At 66.2% G+C, this 14,814-nt stretch overlaps 2 protein-coding genes across 3 annotated transcripts in view; one reads left to right on the forward strand and one right to left on the reverse strand.

The window, feature by feature from the left end:
• On the reverse strand, nt 1–10,404 carry METRN (meteorin, glial cell differentiation regulator). Of its 2 annotated transcripts, none has more exons than XM_069809700.1 (4): nt 10,243–10,404; nt 1,840–2,261; nt 1,588–1,647; nt 1–1,276 (listed from the first exon to the last, which is right to left on the reverse strand). In XM_069809700.1, the coding sequence occupies exons 1-4, from the start codon at nt 10,293–10,295 to the stop codon at nt 960–962; spliced, it is 852 nt and encodes a 283-aa protein (XP_069665801.1). In that variant the 5' UTR covers nt 10,296–10,404; the 3' UTR covers nt 1–959. The 2 variants fall into 2 exon arrangements, with proteins under 2 accessions (XP_069665801.1, XP_069665800.1); XM_069809699.1 differs by lacking the exon at nt 10,243–10,404 and adding an exon at nt 3,350–3,513.
• Nucleotides 10,389–14,814, forward strand: part of FBXL16 (F-box and leucine rich repeat protein 16) — a 14,200-nt gene continuing 9,774 nt past the window's right edge. The window contains exon 1 of the mRNA XM_069809681.1: nt 10,389–10,722. The gene's annotated coding sequence lies outside the window, so the exon portion shown is untranslated. The remainder of the gene's footprint in view (nt 10,723–14,814) is intronic.

A 14,814-nucleotide genomic window follows, 5' to 3' on the forward strand; every position in this document is an offset into this window, starting at 1 on the left:
TACAAATACAGCTTAGTTTATAAAAAAAGTCACAAATTTGGTATCATTATAACTTTAGTGCACATATGATGCCCCCCACCCCCACGGTCAAAAATTCCCCCCGGCTGGCACGGCGTGCCCTGCCACTGGCAACCCAGCACAGCGGGACCTGGCAGCCGCCGCGAGGCCACAGCCCCTGGCTGGCGGTGATGGGTGGCACTGCCTGACCTCTCCCGGCTCCTCCAGCACCTTCCTGCATCGGCGCTTTGGTCCTGCCCCAGCTGTGCCAGGCACACCTCTGGTCCCTGCGCCAGCCTTCCTCCCGCCTTGCCATCCCCCTCGCTCCCTTCGGCCTCGCTCCTCTTCCTCGGCATCCACCCCACGGCTCCTGCCCGAGCCCCACATTGCAGGCAGGGCCAGGGCAAGGCTCACCACTGTCCTGCTCCCCTTTCCACCCCCGACATTGCAGATCCACCTCCTGGCCCTTCCGCAACCACACCGTGTTCCCAGCCCTGTCACCACGGCCACCCACTGCCACGGCCACCCACCACCGAGCCCTCCTGGGGGGAGACAGCTGCCCCCATCGTGCTGGACCCACTGTGCCCCAGAGCATCCCCGAGCCCGCAGCATCCCCTGAGCATGCAGCACCCCGAGCCTGCAGCACCCCAGTCCCCTGGGAGCCCCTAACCCATTGCCCCATGCCGCTGCACCCCATACCTGGGCAGGTCCCTTGGGGACCACTGGCAAGTGCGCCCTGGGAAAATCCCTTCCCTTCCGGCAGGATTTTCCCGGGACCCCCCCCAGTCCGGTGGCGGGTGCTGCTGGGGCCTGACTACCCAGCAAGGACCGAAGTGCTGCGGTCCCTCTGGGCACCATCCCTGCTGGCACGCTGCCCCTGCATCCCCCCGGGGATGCTCTCGCTGCCTGTGGGACCCCAGGCCCCCAGCACCCGCAGGGCCAGGCTGCCCTCCCCGAGCCCCTCAGTCCACGGGGAATTCGCAGGGGTTCTGGCGCGTGCGCCGTGCCCCCTCGTAGATGCGCTGGAAGTCCCTATAGCGGGGCGCGCAGCTCAGCCAGGCTTCGCCAAAATGCAGCCACCCCGTGAAAAGGAAGGTGCCGGGGCCTGGCTTGACGCCACAGCGCAGCGGGGTGCGGATGCTGCCCGCTGGCCGCCCCGGCCGCCCCCCTGCCTGGAAGAGGGGGAACTTTTGGCGGTGGATGCGGGCGGCGCTCACCCCGATGATGGATTCCTGCAGCTCCACGTCATTGGAGACGCTCCGGATGCTGCCACGGATCACTGCAGGGGGAATGCAGGGAGGGGTATCAGTGTGTCCCTGTCCCTGTCCCCATCCCTCTCCCCATCCCCATTCCCATCCCAATCTCCTTTCCCATCCTTGTCCCCATCCCCATCCCCATCTCCATTCCCATCCCCGTCCCCATCCCCATCCCGCAGCATCCTCTGTGACACTGATGGCCACAGCCCAAGCCAGGCCAGCCCAGGAGGGGGCGACCAGGGCTGCCAGTGGGGCTGTTGCCCCCCCAGTTAGAGTTTCCTTCCCTCCCCTGGGGTCCCAGGACCCTCCCAGCACCCATGGGGGCTGCACTTACCAAAGTCACTAGTGCAAATGGCCATCAGGATCTCGGTGTCGTTGCACGGCCGGCACGCCCCTGCAACGGCCAAGCACAGCCCGTCACCACCCGTCACCGCGGTGGCTGCCGGTGACCGGCCTTGGGGTGACCACCCCGGATCCGGCCCCTCCATCCCTTCACCTCTGTGCAGACGGGGGACACCCCAGCAAGGGAGGCGGAGGCAGCCCTGGGGAAACTGAGGGAGGCTGACCCGGGACGCTCGGCTCTCACCTTCTCCGGTGAAGCTGGCGGCGGGCAGCGCCGGACGAGCCAGCCAGTCCCCCCGCAGCTCGTAGCGGAAGGCGGCGATGCGGCGGCTGATGTCGCGGTGCGGGGTGGCCTGCAGGAAAAGAGCCACCTTCTCCCGGGGCAGCCAGCTGAAGCAGCGGACGCGAGGGCGGGGGGCCTCCGGCAGCAGCAGCTCCAGCACTCCCTCCCTCTCCAGGTAGAGCTGAGCCCCCCGGAAGGTGCCGGCGGGTTTGACGCAGGCGGTGACATGCTGGGGGCTCCTGCCTTTGACGGCGGCGGTAGGGGGGGGCAGGCGGGGGGCCAGGCGGAGGCGAAGGGCCCCCGTGGGGTACAGCCATTCCAGCGAGCCCTCGGCGCAGTGCAGGGAGAGCTGCTCCACGCTGCCTGCCTCCTGCGACAGCCCGCTGCGAGGCACAGCGGCTCCCATCAGCTGGGACCCTCCAGGACACAGGGACCCCCCCCCAGCCCACATCCCCCCCGGTGTGGCAGCACCCCGGCACTCTTGAGCAGCACCTCTGCGGAGGCGTGCGGGATGAACACGGGGAGGAATAGCACCAAACCCTCGATGCCTCAGACTTGGGGTGCAAATGCATCATTTGGGGGGTGCTCATGTTTCCCAGGACCTTCCCAGGGGGGCTGAGGGGGGGCTGCGGCAGCACAGGCCCTCCACTCGCACCCAGGGTGGGCTCCCAAGCCACCCCTGCCAGGCTGCCCGTGGCCTTGGGGTTGTGTATTCCCTTGCTTTGGGGGATCCCCGGTGGGTGCTGGGAGGGTTACACCCCCCACCCCCCCGCAGGATTCGGACTCGCATGTAAATGGTGCCCGGAGCCACGTTTTTAGCAGGGGGGCGGAGGGGGGAGGACAAGCGGGAAAACCAGGCTGGGGGGAGCGGAGGCAGCCGTGGGGCTGCTTTGTCCCGGCCACGCTGCTCGTGGTCCCCGTGGCCCCCCAAGCCTCCCGCGTGGGGCTGGCGGCAGCCCCTCCTGGCGAGCCCCGGCTCTTTGTTCCGGAGCTCGGAGCCTTCCCCACCTCGGGCCCTGGCGAGGGACTGGGGGCCCCGCCGGCCGCAGAGCTGCGTTTCACGGGGTGTGTGTGGGGGGGAGCTCGGGAAGGGGATCCCGGAGAGGCGGGGAGCCCTACGGCCCCTGCACCCCGGGGACCAGCATCCCTCCGGGGGCGGGGGGGGGGGGGGGAGCAGCCGCACCCAGGAGTGGGGAAACTGAGGCAGGCGCAGGTCCCAGCATCCCACCCGTGACCCTGCCCCGCGGATGCAGGAGGTGGTGGCAGCCCCTCCCCGCTGCCTGTCCGGCGGGGGGGGGGGGGGCGACACACACGACAGCCACCCTCCCCACACACCCCCCCCCCCCCGAGCCTTTCCTGCCCGGGCGGCGGGAACTCCCCGGGGGGGGGGACCCGCGTGTGTGCCCCCCGCCCCCGCACCCCGGACTGCCCCCCCCCCGCCCCCGGTACCGGTACCGGTACCGGTGCCTACCTGCCCCTCCAGCTGCACTGATCCGCCGAGGCACCGCCGAGCGCCGCGCCCAGCCCGGCCAGGCACAGCGCCCGCAGCGCCCACATGGCCGCGCCCGCGGCGGCCCCGGGGCGGCCCGGCCCGGCCCTGCCCGGCCCTGCCCGCACCGCTGCCCGCACGGGCGGGGGGGGAGCGGGGCCACCACCCCGCGCCGCGCCCCAAACTTTCCGCCAATGGCGGCGGCGGGGCGGGGCCGCCCCCCGGCACCCCCCCTTCTCCGGCACCGGCAGCGCCCGCCCCGGGCATCCCCGGGGAGCCTCCCCGGGACCCCCCCCCCCCCAGGTCGGGGACCGGGGGTCCCCGGGGTGGGGGTGGGGGGGGGGATACCGGCCGGGCCGGCTGCCAGCGGCCCGGGGCGAGGAGGGGGGACACCGGGGCTGGGGCACGGCGGGTACACCCCGGGCTACGGAGACCCGCGGTTGTGTGCATCCCGAGTTACGTGCAGCCGTGGCTGCTGCGCACAGCCCGGGCTACAGGCACCCCAGGCTGGGTACACCCCAACCCTGCACAGGCAAGGCTACGCGCACCCCGAGTTACGCACACCCCGGGCTACGTACACCCTGGGCTACGTACACCCCAAGTTATGCACAGCCCAAGCTATATACACCCCAGGCTATGGACACCCCGGGCTACGTACACCCCAAGTTATGCACAGCCCAAGCTATATACACCCCAGGCTATGGACACCCCGGGTTATGCCCACCCCAGGCTACAGACTCCCCAAACTACGCACACCCCAGGCTATCGGCACCCCAGGCTGTGCACACCCCAAGTTAAGCACACCCCAGGCTACAGACACCCCAAACTATGCCCACCCCAGGCCATGCACACCCCAAGCTATACACACCCCAGTCTATGCAGACCCCAGGCTACAGCCCCCCTGGTTTACAGCCCCCCCCCCACTGTGTACCCCAAGAGTTACGCACACCCCAACCTCCATATAAACTACCCCCCCCCCCAGCAGCACCCCCCTCCCCACGGGGGTATTTTCGTCACCAGGGCAAAGCACAGGCGCGTGGCAGAGGGCCTGGCACGGGGGTCACGCACACCTGAACCCCCACTTTCCCCCCCCCTCCAAACCTGCCCCTCGGGATTTTAACACCCCTGCCTCTCCCCCCTTTTCAGCCGCTATTGTGCCGGCACCACAAACCCCACAATTAATTAAGTTTCCATCCAGTGACAGCCCGCCAAAATGTTTGAAATAAACACCGAACAATTGGGATGGGATGATACAGGCCGGGAACAAAGTCCCCGGCGAGAGGGTGGAGCGGAATGGAAATGAGGGATTGTAAATTTGGATGGTGGAAAGAAAGAGGGGAAGGGAGAAAGGGGAGGGGGCCGGTGGAGGGGGGGGTGGCAGGAGGGGGAGAGGGGGATTTGCAGCTCTCTGGCCATGAAGTGATGCTGAAAGAAGTCAAGCTGCTGGAATCCGTGGAAAAATGAGGGGCCGGAGGGGCTGCGGGTTAAGGTGGAGCCGGCTGGGGAGGGGGGGGGTCGGGGTGTTGGGGTGTCAGGGTGGGGGTGTCAGGGTGGGGGGCTCTGTGCCTGCTGGCCCTCGTGCCAAGACCACCAGCCACCGCGTGGGGTTTGCCAGAGGGTGGCTGGGCTCAAGGGCCTGGCTGCGACGGTGAAGCCGGATCACAGTGAGATGGGGGCCATGGTCCGGGGACCGGACCCTGTGCCACCATGGGGAAGCGGGGCCAGTTGGGGTCAGAGCTCAGGGTGGGGAGGGCCAGCCAGGGAGCCCACAAACAGCCTCCGCCAGGTCCCCAGAGGTGACGTGGCACCAGAGGTGAGGTGGCACCAGAGGTGTGGTGGCACCAGAGGTGAGGTGGCACCAGAGGTGGGGTGGCACTGGTGCCACCGGGTGCTGTTGTCCGCAGGCAGGGACCTCACCCCACCGATTCCCCTCCTGGTGGGGTGCTCAGCACCCTCAGGGGACTTTCCCTTGGGACACCCCAGGGTGTGGGTTGGTGGGACGTGGCTCTTTGCAGGCTGGAGCCCGGTGTCACCGTCCCCGTGGGTACATGGCAGTGAGTCTGCCCTAACCCCACCCCAGCACCCCGGGGTGAGCTGGCACCCCCGGCCCCCTGCCACAGCCCGGGTGTGCAGCACCCTGAGCCACCTTAACCGGGTGCTCGGGCAGAAACCTCAGCACCAGCCGGACAAACCCACCGCGGCCAGCCCTGGCTTCCCTCCCCCGAGCCACCGGGCCGGGGGCACCCCTGCCTTCGGGGCACGGCCATCGGGGGAGGGGCCATCAGCCCCTTCGGAGCCGCCACCGGAGCTGGGACTGACCCAGGACCGGGCAAAGCCCACCCACCCTAAGCACCCACCAGTTCACTCAACCTTCTGGACCAGCCGGCGGGGCAAAGCAGTTCTGGGCTTTATTGGAGCTGCCACCGGCCGAAACGCCGCGTCCCCGGGGCTGCCGGCCGTGCCCGGGGGCTCTGGGCGGTGGTCGCGTCCCCTGGCCCTACCCGGCATCCCCGCTGTGTCCCCTGGCCTTGTCCCCGTTGCTCCCGGTTGCCGCAGGGAGGGTGGCACCCCATGGGGCTGGGGGCCGGTAGCCCCCCGGGAGCTGCCCGAGCAGGGGGGCAGGGGAAACCGCTGGCCCCTGCAAGAGGGTCCCGGGTCGCTCCGGGTTCCCGGCTTGGCCCCGGGCTTCTCCCCGCCCCCGGCCCGCTCCGGTCAGCGGGGCCCCGGGATGCTCGGGCTCGCAGTGCCCTCTTGTGACCGCGGGCACGGCGGCTGCTCCGCCCGCCCCCCCACCCCGTCCCGGGGCTGGGGGACCCCGAGGGTCTACGGGGAGGGGGTGGGTGGGGGGAAGCCACGTCCTGCAGCGGAGCACAGCATCGACTCATCGAATGGGACCTTCAAAGATCACCCGGTCCAACCCCTGCCCTGGGCAGGGACATCCCCCGCGGGGTCAGGGACATCCCCCCTGGGGTCGGGCTGCTCCGGCCGCATCCAGGGCCTTGAGGCCCCCCAGGGATGGGGCATCCACAGCTCCTGTGGGTAACCTCCTGCAGCCTCTCACCGCCCTCACCGCAACACATTTCTTCCTTAGAGCCAGGCTAAATCCACCCTCTGCCAGTTTAAACCCATCACCCCTTCTGTCACTACAGGTTCTGGTGAAAAGCCTCTCTCCATCGTTCTTCTGAGCCCCCTTATATGTTGACAGGCTGCAGAAAGGTCTTCTCCAGGCTGAACAACCCCACATCTCCCAGCCTTTCTCCACAGGAGAGGTTCTTCCAGCCCCCTGGCCATTTCCGTGGTCCCCTCTGGACCCGCTCTGAACAGGTCCAGCTCTGCCTTGTGCAGGGACCCCAGAGCTGGATGAGTGCTCCAGGGGGGTCTCAAGCTGTGCCAGTGCATGTGGCCGATGTGCCCTCAACCCATCTGCCACCTCTGGGGCACCCAGGGCTTTGGGGTTCCATGTCTCCCCCACAGCAGGAGGGACCCTGGTTCTTTCCTTTGTGCTTTTTTGATGATCTTCCATCTCCCCGCCAGATCACCCAGCTTCAGCAGAGCTTTCTCCTTTCTTGGGCAGTCCCCTCCACTGAGCAGGTCTTTGGGCTTCCCCACAGAGCTGGGGCATCCCCCATGCCCACAAAAGGGTCTCCGTGGGGTGGATCTGAGCACTCTCCACCCTGCGCTGTGGGGATGGCAAGGGCACGGATGCTCCAGACTGGGCTGTGCCCGGAGGCAGAAACCCTCCTGGAAAGGGAAAAGGGGAACTCGGGGGGTCTGGAACTATGGAGGGCTGCTCAGAGGCTGGGGGTCCCCAGTCTCTCTTCATCCCGCTGCTCCACCCCCCATGGCTGTGTGGGGAGCTCTCCCACCCACCAGAGCACTCGCAGGAGATGCGGCTGTGGTAGGCACCCACCTAATCTTTAAAAAATAGCTGAGGAGCCTCGCCTCAACTCCTGGCCCAGCCCCGGGGCCGTGCGGGGATACCCCCAGCCCTTCCCCATGGAACCTGGGTGCCAAACAGGCTCCGTCCCCTCCCGGTGCCCCTGAGCATCTGGACCCCCAGGCTGGTGCCCCTGAGGGCAGGCACGAGCCCTAGAGAGGCTGGAGGAGCTCAGGGAGGCTCTCAGGAGGGGAACCACAGGGCGAGGGTCCCCATGACAAGGCAAGGGTTGCCATGGCAAGGTGGTGGTCCCTATTGCAAGGCAGGGGTCTTCCACGGCAGGGCAGAGGTCTCCATGTCAAGGCAAGGGCCCCCATGGCAAGGTGGGGTTCCCCATGGCAAAGGGGGGTTCTCCATAGCAAGGTGGGGGTCCTCAACACAAGGTGGGGGTCCCCATGGCAAGGTGGGGGTCCCCATGGCAGAGCAAGGGTTCCCATGGCAAGGTGGGGGTCCACACTAGCGGGAGACAGTCCGCATGGCAGGATGAGGCTCCCAGCAGCTGGATGAGGGTCCCCACAGTGACATGAGGGTCCCCACAGAAAGCTAATGGTCCCCGCAGTGGTGTGATCATCCCCATGGCTGTGTGAGGGTCCCCGCAGAAGACCGAGAGACCCCATGGCTGGGTCCTGCCCTCACCCACCCTCATTTGTGTGTGGCCTGGAGGGGGAAGGGAGCCCTGGGGGGTTTCTGAGCCTCGGGGGGGGCTCGGAGGGTCCGAGCCCTACAGAGGGCACTGAGGGGGGCCAGAGGGGCTGAGCCCTGGGGTCAGCACAAAGGGGGCTGAGCCCTGGGGGGGGAGGGAGGTCTCCTGGGGGCTGTGCCGGGGTGATGACCCCAGGCCAGCCAGGCCACCCCGCTCCCCTCGGCAGCCCCCTCCCCACTCCGCCACCGCAGCAAGGCCCCGCGCGTGCATCCTGCGGGGCGGCGAATGGAGCTGCCTATTGATTCGCAGCCCGGGCTAAAAATAACTTTCAACTCTTCATCCCGAGCTGTGAAAAATCCCCCATTGCTAGGCGACGGGTTACCGGGAGACAGCCGGCGCTAGGCGACGGCGGTTGCCGCGGCGACGGCACCCGGCGCACTGCGGTCCAGCTTTGGCACCAGTAGTCCGGCTGGACAGGTGATGCTTGGCCCCGGGGTGCCATCGGCATGGGGCGGGCTGGGTGCGTGGGGTGAGAACCTTCAGCATCCCCAGGGCGGTGGGGATGGGAGGGCAACGGAGGCCAATGGGGTTCTGGCAGTTCCCATAAAGATGAGGTGTGAAGGAGCGGTGTCACTTGGCTCTCGGTTGCTGCCCTGGCCTGAGCGTGGGGACGCTGGCCACCGCTCTCCTGGAACCCGGGAGGGACGGTCCCCGTGGACCAGGGAAGTTCAGGGACCCTGGCCTGCCACAGCACAGGTTGACAAGCCGGGGTTGCCCGCGGCTGTGGGGTGAGCTGGGGCAGCCGGGCACCTCAGGGTGTGGGTACCCAGCCCAGGGGGTCCACCCCAGCTGTGTCCCCTCCACTGGGGACATGTGCACGGAGACATCCCCCGCCCAGGGACTCCTCCGGCGTGTGGAGGAGTTGTGATCCTTCTTGGCATGAAAATGTCCCCAGGACATGGGGCCACCCCAGTGTGTCTCCTCTGGGGCCGGAGCTGGCAGAGGTTAGTGACAATGGGGCTGTGCCAGGATCAAGGGGACAACAGGGACCATCCGGGGCCCGACTGCCTCCCGGTGCCTGCCAGTCCTGCTGGCACTGGGCTTGCTCTGGGAGCAGAGCGTGCCCCTGGAGGGCTGGACCACCACCTGCTGCTCCCAGGCTGCTGCTGGGTGAGAATTCCCCTGGGACACCCCCATGGGGATGAGGCATCACGAGGGAACCGAGCATTGCTGGGGGGACAAAGGATCATGGGGGGAGGGACCCCCAGTTCCTCAGGCGATGGGGAAAAGACATGTCACCTGGATGAGGTCACTGACCTGCATGTCTCTGCAGTCACCGGCCCCTCCGGCCCCTTTTCCTGCTTTTGTCACCCTCTGAGCAGGGTGGGATGAGGGGGTGAGTGTGAGTGTGAGTGCAAGTGTGAGTGTGTGCACAGTCTCCTCCCCCAAACTCCCTCCCGGCTGCCAGTGCGAAACCCGACCTGCCTTATAAATAATGGAGGCAGGAGCCAGGCGGCCGGATCCAGGCAGCTCCATCAGCCTCCCCAGGGCCCAGCTGGGGGCAACCGGCCGAGCTGGTGCCACTGCTCACATGGGGCTGTGCGAGGGGAAAGCAGAGGGAACAGGGTTGAATGTGGCACCTAACCAGTTCCCTCCATTTTGGGGAGCAGTGGTGAATCTGGGCAGCAGACTGGGGGTGCTGGGTGGATGCTGAGCTGGGGGCGATGGGAAATAGGGGGGGCAGCAATGGGGCATCCCCCAGCTGCAGGTCCCACTGCCAGCCATGGCCTGGGCAGGTGAACCCCCCCGGCACCTGGGTGCAGCAGCCTTCCCTGGGCACGTGCAGCACCCTGGGGTGCTGGAGCTGGAGCTACCATCCCCGCTGCACCCCAGGGGTTGTCAGCAGGGCCTGAGCCGGCTGCCGGGGTGACAGGGGTCTGCACAGGGATGTTCGGCCTGCCAGCACCCTGGTGGAGAGAGAGCCAGAGCAAGCATCCGTCTGTCCGTCCAGCCTTCCCTCCATCTCACCCTCCATCCCTCCATCCTTCCATTTCTCCATTCTTCCCTCCATCTCTCCCTCCATGCCTCCACCCCTCCATTCATCCCTCCATCCCTCCAGCTCTATCCCTCCATCCCTCCCTCCCTCCATCCCCCCATCCTTCCACCCCTGCATTCACCCACCCACCCACCCCTCTCTCCCCCTGCCTGCACACCCAGCTGCCAGCCCAACCCTGCCCGTACCCCCCCACACACACCCCCCAGCCGCATCTCTCCCTCCGTGTCCCGCACCCTCACCTCACCGCTCCCTCCCGGTGCCGGTCCCTGTGCCGGTACCATCCCGCCACCATCCATTATCGCTACCGGCGACCGTGTCTCTTTAACAGCCTCTGCTGCTGACACGCGTGTGCGGGTGTGCAAACGCGCGTGTGCGTGTGCGAGCAGCTCCCGGCTCCCTGGGCTGGCTGGCAGGAGAGACCCCCCTTCTCCATCCCCCCCACCCCCCACCCCGGATCCGGATCCGGCCCTATTTCCCCCCCCCTCCCCTTACTCCCCGCTTATTTTTCCTGTTGTTTAGCGGGGTTGGGGCGGGGGCCGGGCAGGATCCGGCCCCTTTTCCAACGGGGATTTTTAAATTTTATTTTATTTTTATTTTTTGGAGGGGCTGGGGCGGGGGGGGGTCCCGGTTTATCTTCCCGGTGTGGTTGGTTTTTTTTCCTGCAACCAAAAGAGGACGGGCACAAGGCATGGCATGAGCTTCGGGAGACGGTGCTGGAGGTAAGAGCCGCTCGGGAAAACCCTTTACAACACAAAGCCGGTGCCGGTGCCGGTGCCGGTGCCGGTTTCACCGGCTCCGGCACCGGCACCGCAACCGCCCCCCACCGCATCCCGCATCATGGAGCCGCGTTATATAACGGCGGCGGAGCCGGCCCGGCCCCGGGGCTCCCGGTCCGGTGGCGCCCGCGCCCCCTCCCCCCCGCCCCGTTTCCCCTCTCCCGGTAGCTGAACAGAGGATGGTGGTCGGTGTGACTCTCCCCCGCCCCGGCTCCCGCCAAGTGATGCTGGCCCCCCATCCCCGGTTTGGGGACCCGGGGGGGAGGGGAGGTGGTGGCCCACCCACCCCCCCCAGCATGGCCGGGCATCACCCGGTGGGTAACGGGGAGGGGGGGTCGGGTGGGTACGGGGACATGCTTTGGGATGGGGGTGCAGGATGACATCACGGTGGGGACAGGGTCACCGGGGTGTAGGGCTGCTGCTTGCTCCCCCCACCCTGGTTCTGCTGTGGGCCCTCAAGCTGCCCCTTGTCCTCCTTGGTGGCACCACTGGGACTGTTGGCACCCCCGGGTCTGCACCCCACCCCCCTGACACCCCAGCACCCTGACACCCCACCACCTTGGTAGGGCTTTCCTTGGGTGCAGGGTGACACAGGCTGGGGACACACACACAGGGGCAGCCACCCCCCATCCTGGGGTCCAGGGGATGGAGGAAGGGGAAGGCCCCAGCTGGGATGGGGCCGGGGGGCTGAGCCCCACAGTGGGGTCCTGCAGAGCCCAGCATGGGGCTGGGGACCCCCAAGCAGCCCAGGAAGGGGGGGCGAGGGACCAGGGGCAGGTTGTTTCAGCAGGGCAGGGAATGGGGACGCGTGGAGGGGTCCCTGTATGATGCTGACTGGCACCGGGGGCTGGGCGGGCAGGCTGAGCCCCATGGAAGGGCTGGGGCAGGATGGGGAAAACTGAGGCACGGAGTTGTGGCAGCATCCAGGCAGAGACCGCCATGACCTCAGCTGGGTGGGGGTCCAGGGGTGCCACAGGGCACCGGGCCAGGACGGCTCTGGCTCTTGGGCATCCGCCGGCACTGGTGGGACATGGCAGTGCCTGGGCAGCAAAGGCCGGAGCGTGGCAATCCCTGCAGTGGGGATGCTCCTGGCAGAGATCCTGCTCCACGACCACCCTCACCCAGGGTACAGGGGTCTCAGGCCCCCTCCATAGCACCCAGGGGGTCTCAGCACGCAGCAGTGTGGGAGCAGCAGGTGCAGAGCAAGCGCTGTGCCATGCTGGCATCTCCCCTCCTCTGAAAGCTGGGTGCTGATTTCACTCTGGCTACCAGGAAGAGGGAGGGAGGTGGCTTTGGAGTGGGGAGGACTCGCTTGAGCATCCATTTTTAATGAGCTAGATATCTATTTTTCCCCGAGCTGGCTTCCCCCACATCGATCTCTTTGCCATCCACCGGGCCTGCTCTTCTCCCCATGCCAGCAGCTCCACGGTGGCAGGGAGCAGCGGGACGAGCATCCCCAGCACTGGCAACCTCGCACCTCCCCAGATCCTGCTCCTGGGGATGGAGGGACCCTTGCTCGAGCCGGAACGGCACATGCAGGAAGGTGGGAGGGGGAAAGGGTCCCCTTGTCCCCTCCGGAGGGGTGACCTCCATGTTGACCATCCCATGGGGACATGGCCATGCTTCAGCCAGGGGAAGGGTGGCTGGAGCAGGAGCACTTTGAGTTTGGGGGCTGGATCCTGCCTTCATGCTCTGCAGATTTAAGTTGTGCCTGGCTCGGACTCTGGCAGCTCCATGGCAAAGCCACGTCGCTCTGTCCGTACCTCAGTTTCCCCATCTCCAAACCATGGCCCATTGCTCCTCACCAGTGCCTGTGTGGATGGAACAGCACCCAGAGAGGGGAAAAGGGATTTGGGAGGTGAGTGGGTGCTGATGGCGTGGGAGGGAGCAGGATAGGGTGCGCAGGCGAGCGGGGCTCCTTTGGCAGCATCCCACCCCCACCCAACCTCTGCCCACCTGCTATAGGGACCAGCCATGTTTGCTAGGTGCTCCAGGGCCAGCAGTGCAGAGAAGGGGGCCAGGGCTGAAGAGGAGAGTGTTTGGGGAGAGGGCAGGTCAGGAGAAACCGTTTCTCCAGGGTTTCTCTGCTGCAGGTGTGACCCGTGCCCAGCTCCTGGCTGGAGGAAGTGGGCGGCTGCGGGGCTGCCCTAGGAGCAGGAGTAGGAGCAGGCCAGTACCTTTGCTTCCAGGATGCATCTAATGGCTTTTTGGAGCCTGTGTCGGCATTTAGTCCCCCCTAACCCCCTGCAGTGAGGAGTCCTGTGGCTGAATGCTGCCTGCCTGCCCTGGCATCCTACAAGCCTCGTGACCATGGGTCCCATGTTGGATAGGCATTCATCCATCTCACCCTGACCCCGGCTCCCAGCCGGATCCCCAAGCCCAGGGGCAAAGGGTCATCGCTGTTTGTGTGGCCATTGCCGTGTCTGGAGGGATGAAGGAGTTTGAAGAAGAGGCTCAAGTCTCAGCAGTACCTGAGGAGTACATCCGTGTCCTGGGGACAGGGGGCTGGGGGACAGCCATGGGCCATGGTCCCCTGTCTCCTCTCTTCTTGTGGACTCTTGCATTTTATTCACCCCTTCTGGGGCCCAGGAGGGGTAAAGAGAAGGGCTGTAACATGCTGGATGCTCTGGCTCTGGCTGGGCTTGCACTGAGGAGAGGCCAGGCCAGACAGGAGCCAGCACAAGAGGAGCTGTTCCTTCTTCCCCTCACCTCCGTCAGTGGGGAGCAGGGCAAAGCTTGGCTGAAGCATGAGCATCCTCCCATGGCAGTGAGGGCCAGGACCTCTGGAGATGGGCCCAGGGCAGCACGTTGAGGTCCAGCTCTGCTCTGGTCTGTGCATCCCGTGTTCCTCTTGGGTGTGGGGTCCCCCCCAGGGGACATGGGGCTGCCTGGGGTAGGGAGGGAGGTCAGGGCTTGATGTCTTTGGGAGATATGGGTCTTAACAGAGAGGACAAATGCTCCTGTAGGAAGAGCTTGTGGCAGCTGGAGGAGACCCCGCTGCCTGTTGCGAGGAAGTTTTACCTGGCTAGGCCTGGGGGGCTGGAGCTTTGCCTCTTCCCTACAACTCCCCCATGCTGAGGGCTGGGGAGGACAGGAGCAGCATCTCCCAGTGCTGGACATGAGCTGTTCTCTCAGCTAAGCAGAAAGTGGTGGGGACTTGAGCAGAGCTTGGCTTTGGCACCTTAGCAAGAATTTCTCCAGCTCCCTGGGCATGGGGCTGGCCCCGCAGAGCCCAGACCCAGGTCTTGCCATTCAGAAAGGCTGTGGGACCTGGGGGATAGTGGTACTGGGGAGTACCTATCATGATGGCTCCGCTGCCTGGCCATGAGCTGCCTGAGACCCAGCGACAGATTCACCAGCCAGCCCAGCACTGAGAGCAGCAGCCGGCAGGAATGGGACTCATACCAATTGTATTCCCAGCCCCTCCTGAGCCTCTTTGTCCACTGCAAGGTGGGATGAGCTCTTTAGCATCGTTGGGAGCCAACAAGGGAGCAGGAGAGCTGTTCTCAGCCCTCCAGTCTCCCCAGGGGCTCTCAGGGTAGTCTCAGGAAGGAGTTTCCTGGCTCCCATCACACAAATGGCAGGTCTCCGGGGTCAGGCAGAGCAGCGAGGCCCTTCCCCACCACGAATTCCTGGCTTGTGCAGTGGGGGATTAGGTAGTGCTGTTTGGAGCTGTGCTCTGAGCCTCTCTCCCAGCTGACTTGTGTGAGTGCTGAGCCCAGGAGTACAGATCTGCCTGTACACACACACGCGTGCACAAGTACAGCTTCTCCCCACTCAAACACACCCCGCTGTCCCTCCATCTCCGGGGGAGCCAGTGACTGCTTCAGGGCCTTCTGCAGCTCCTCTGCATTGCTGGGGTCATCCAAGCCCTCCAAGGGGACCCAGCCTCGGAGGCCGGTGATTGTACACCCTCTACTCATGGCACGGGCAGCTGTCTGACCTGATAGGATCAGAGCAGGAGGCAGCTCACACACCACTAAGTGCTGCCAGGGAAGGCGATCTTTGTAGTGGGATGTCTTTATTACTACCATG

The sequence above is a fragment of the Haliaeetus albicilla genome, chromosome 22 (assembly GCF_947461875.1).
Source record: "Haliaeetus albicilla chromosome 22, bHalAlb1.1, whole genome shotgun sequence".
In the NCBI taxonomy this organism is placed as follows: Eukaryota; Metazoa; Chordata; class Aves; order Accipitriformes; family Accipitridae; genus Haliaeetus; species Haliaeetus albicilla.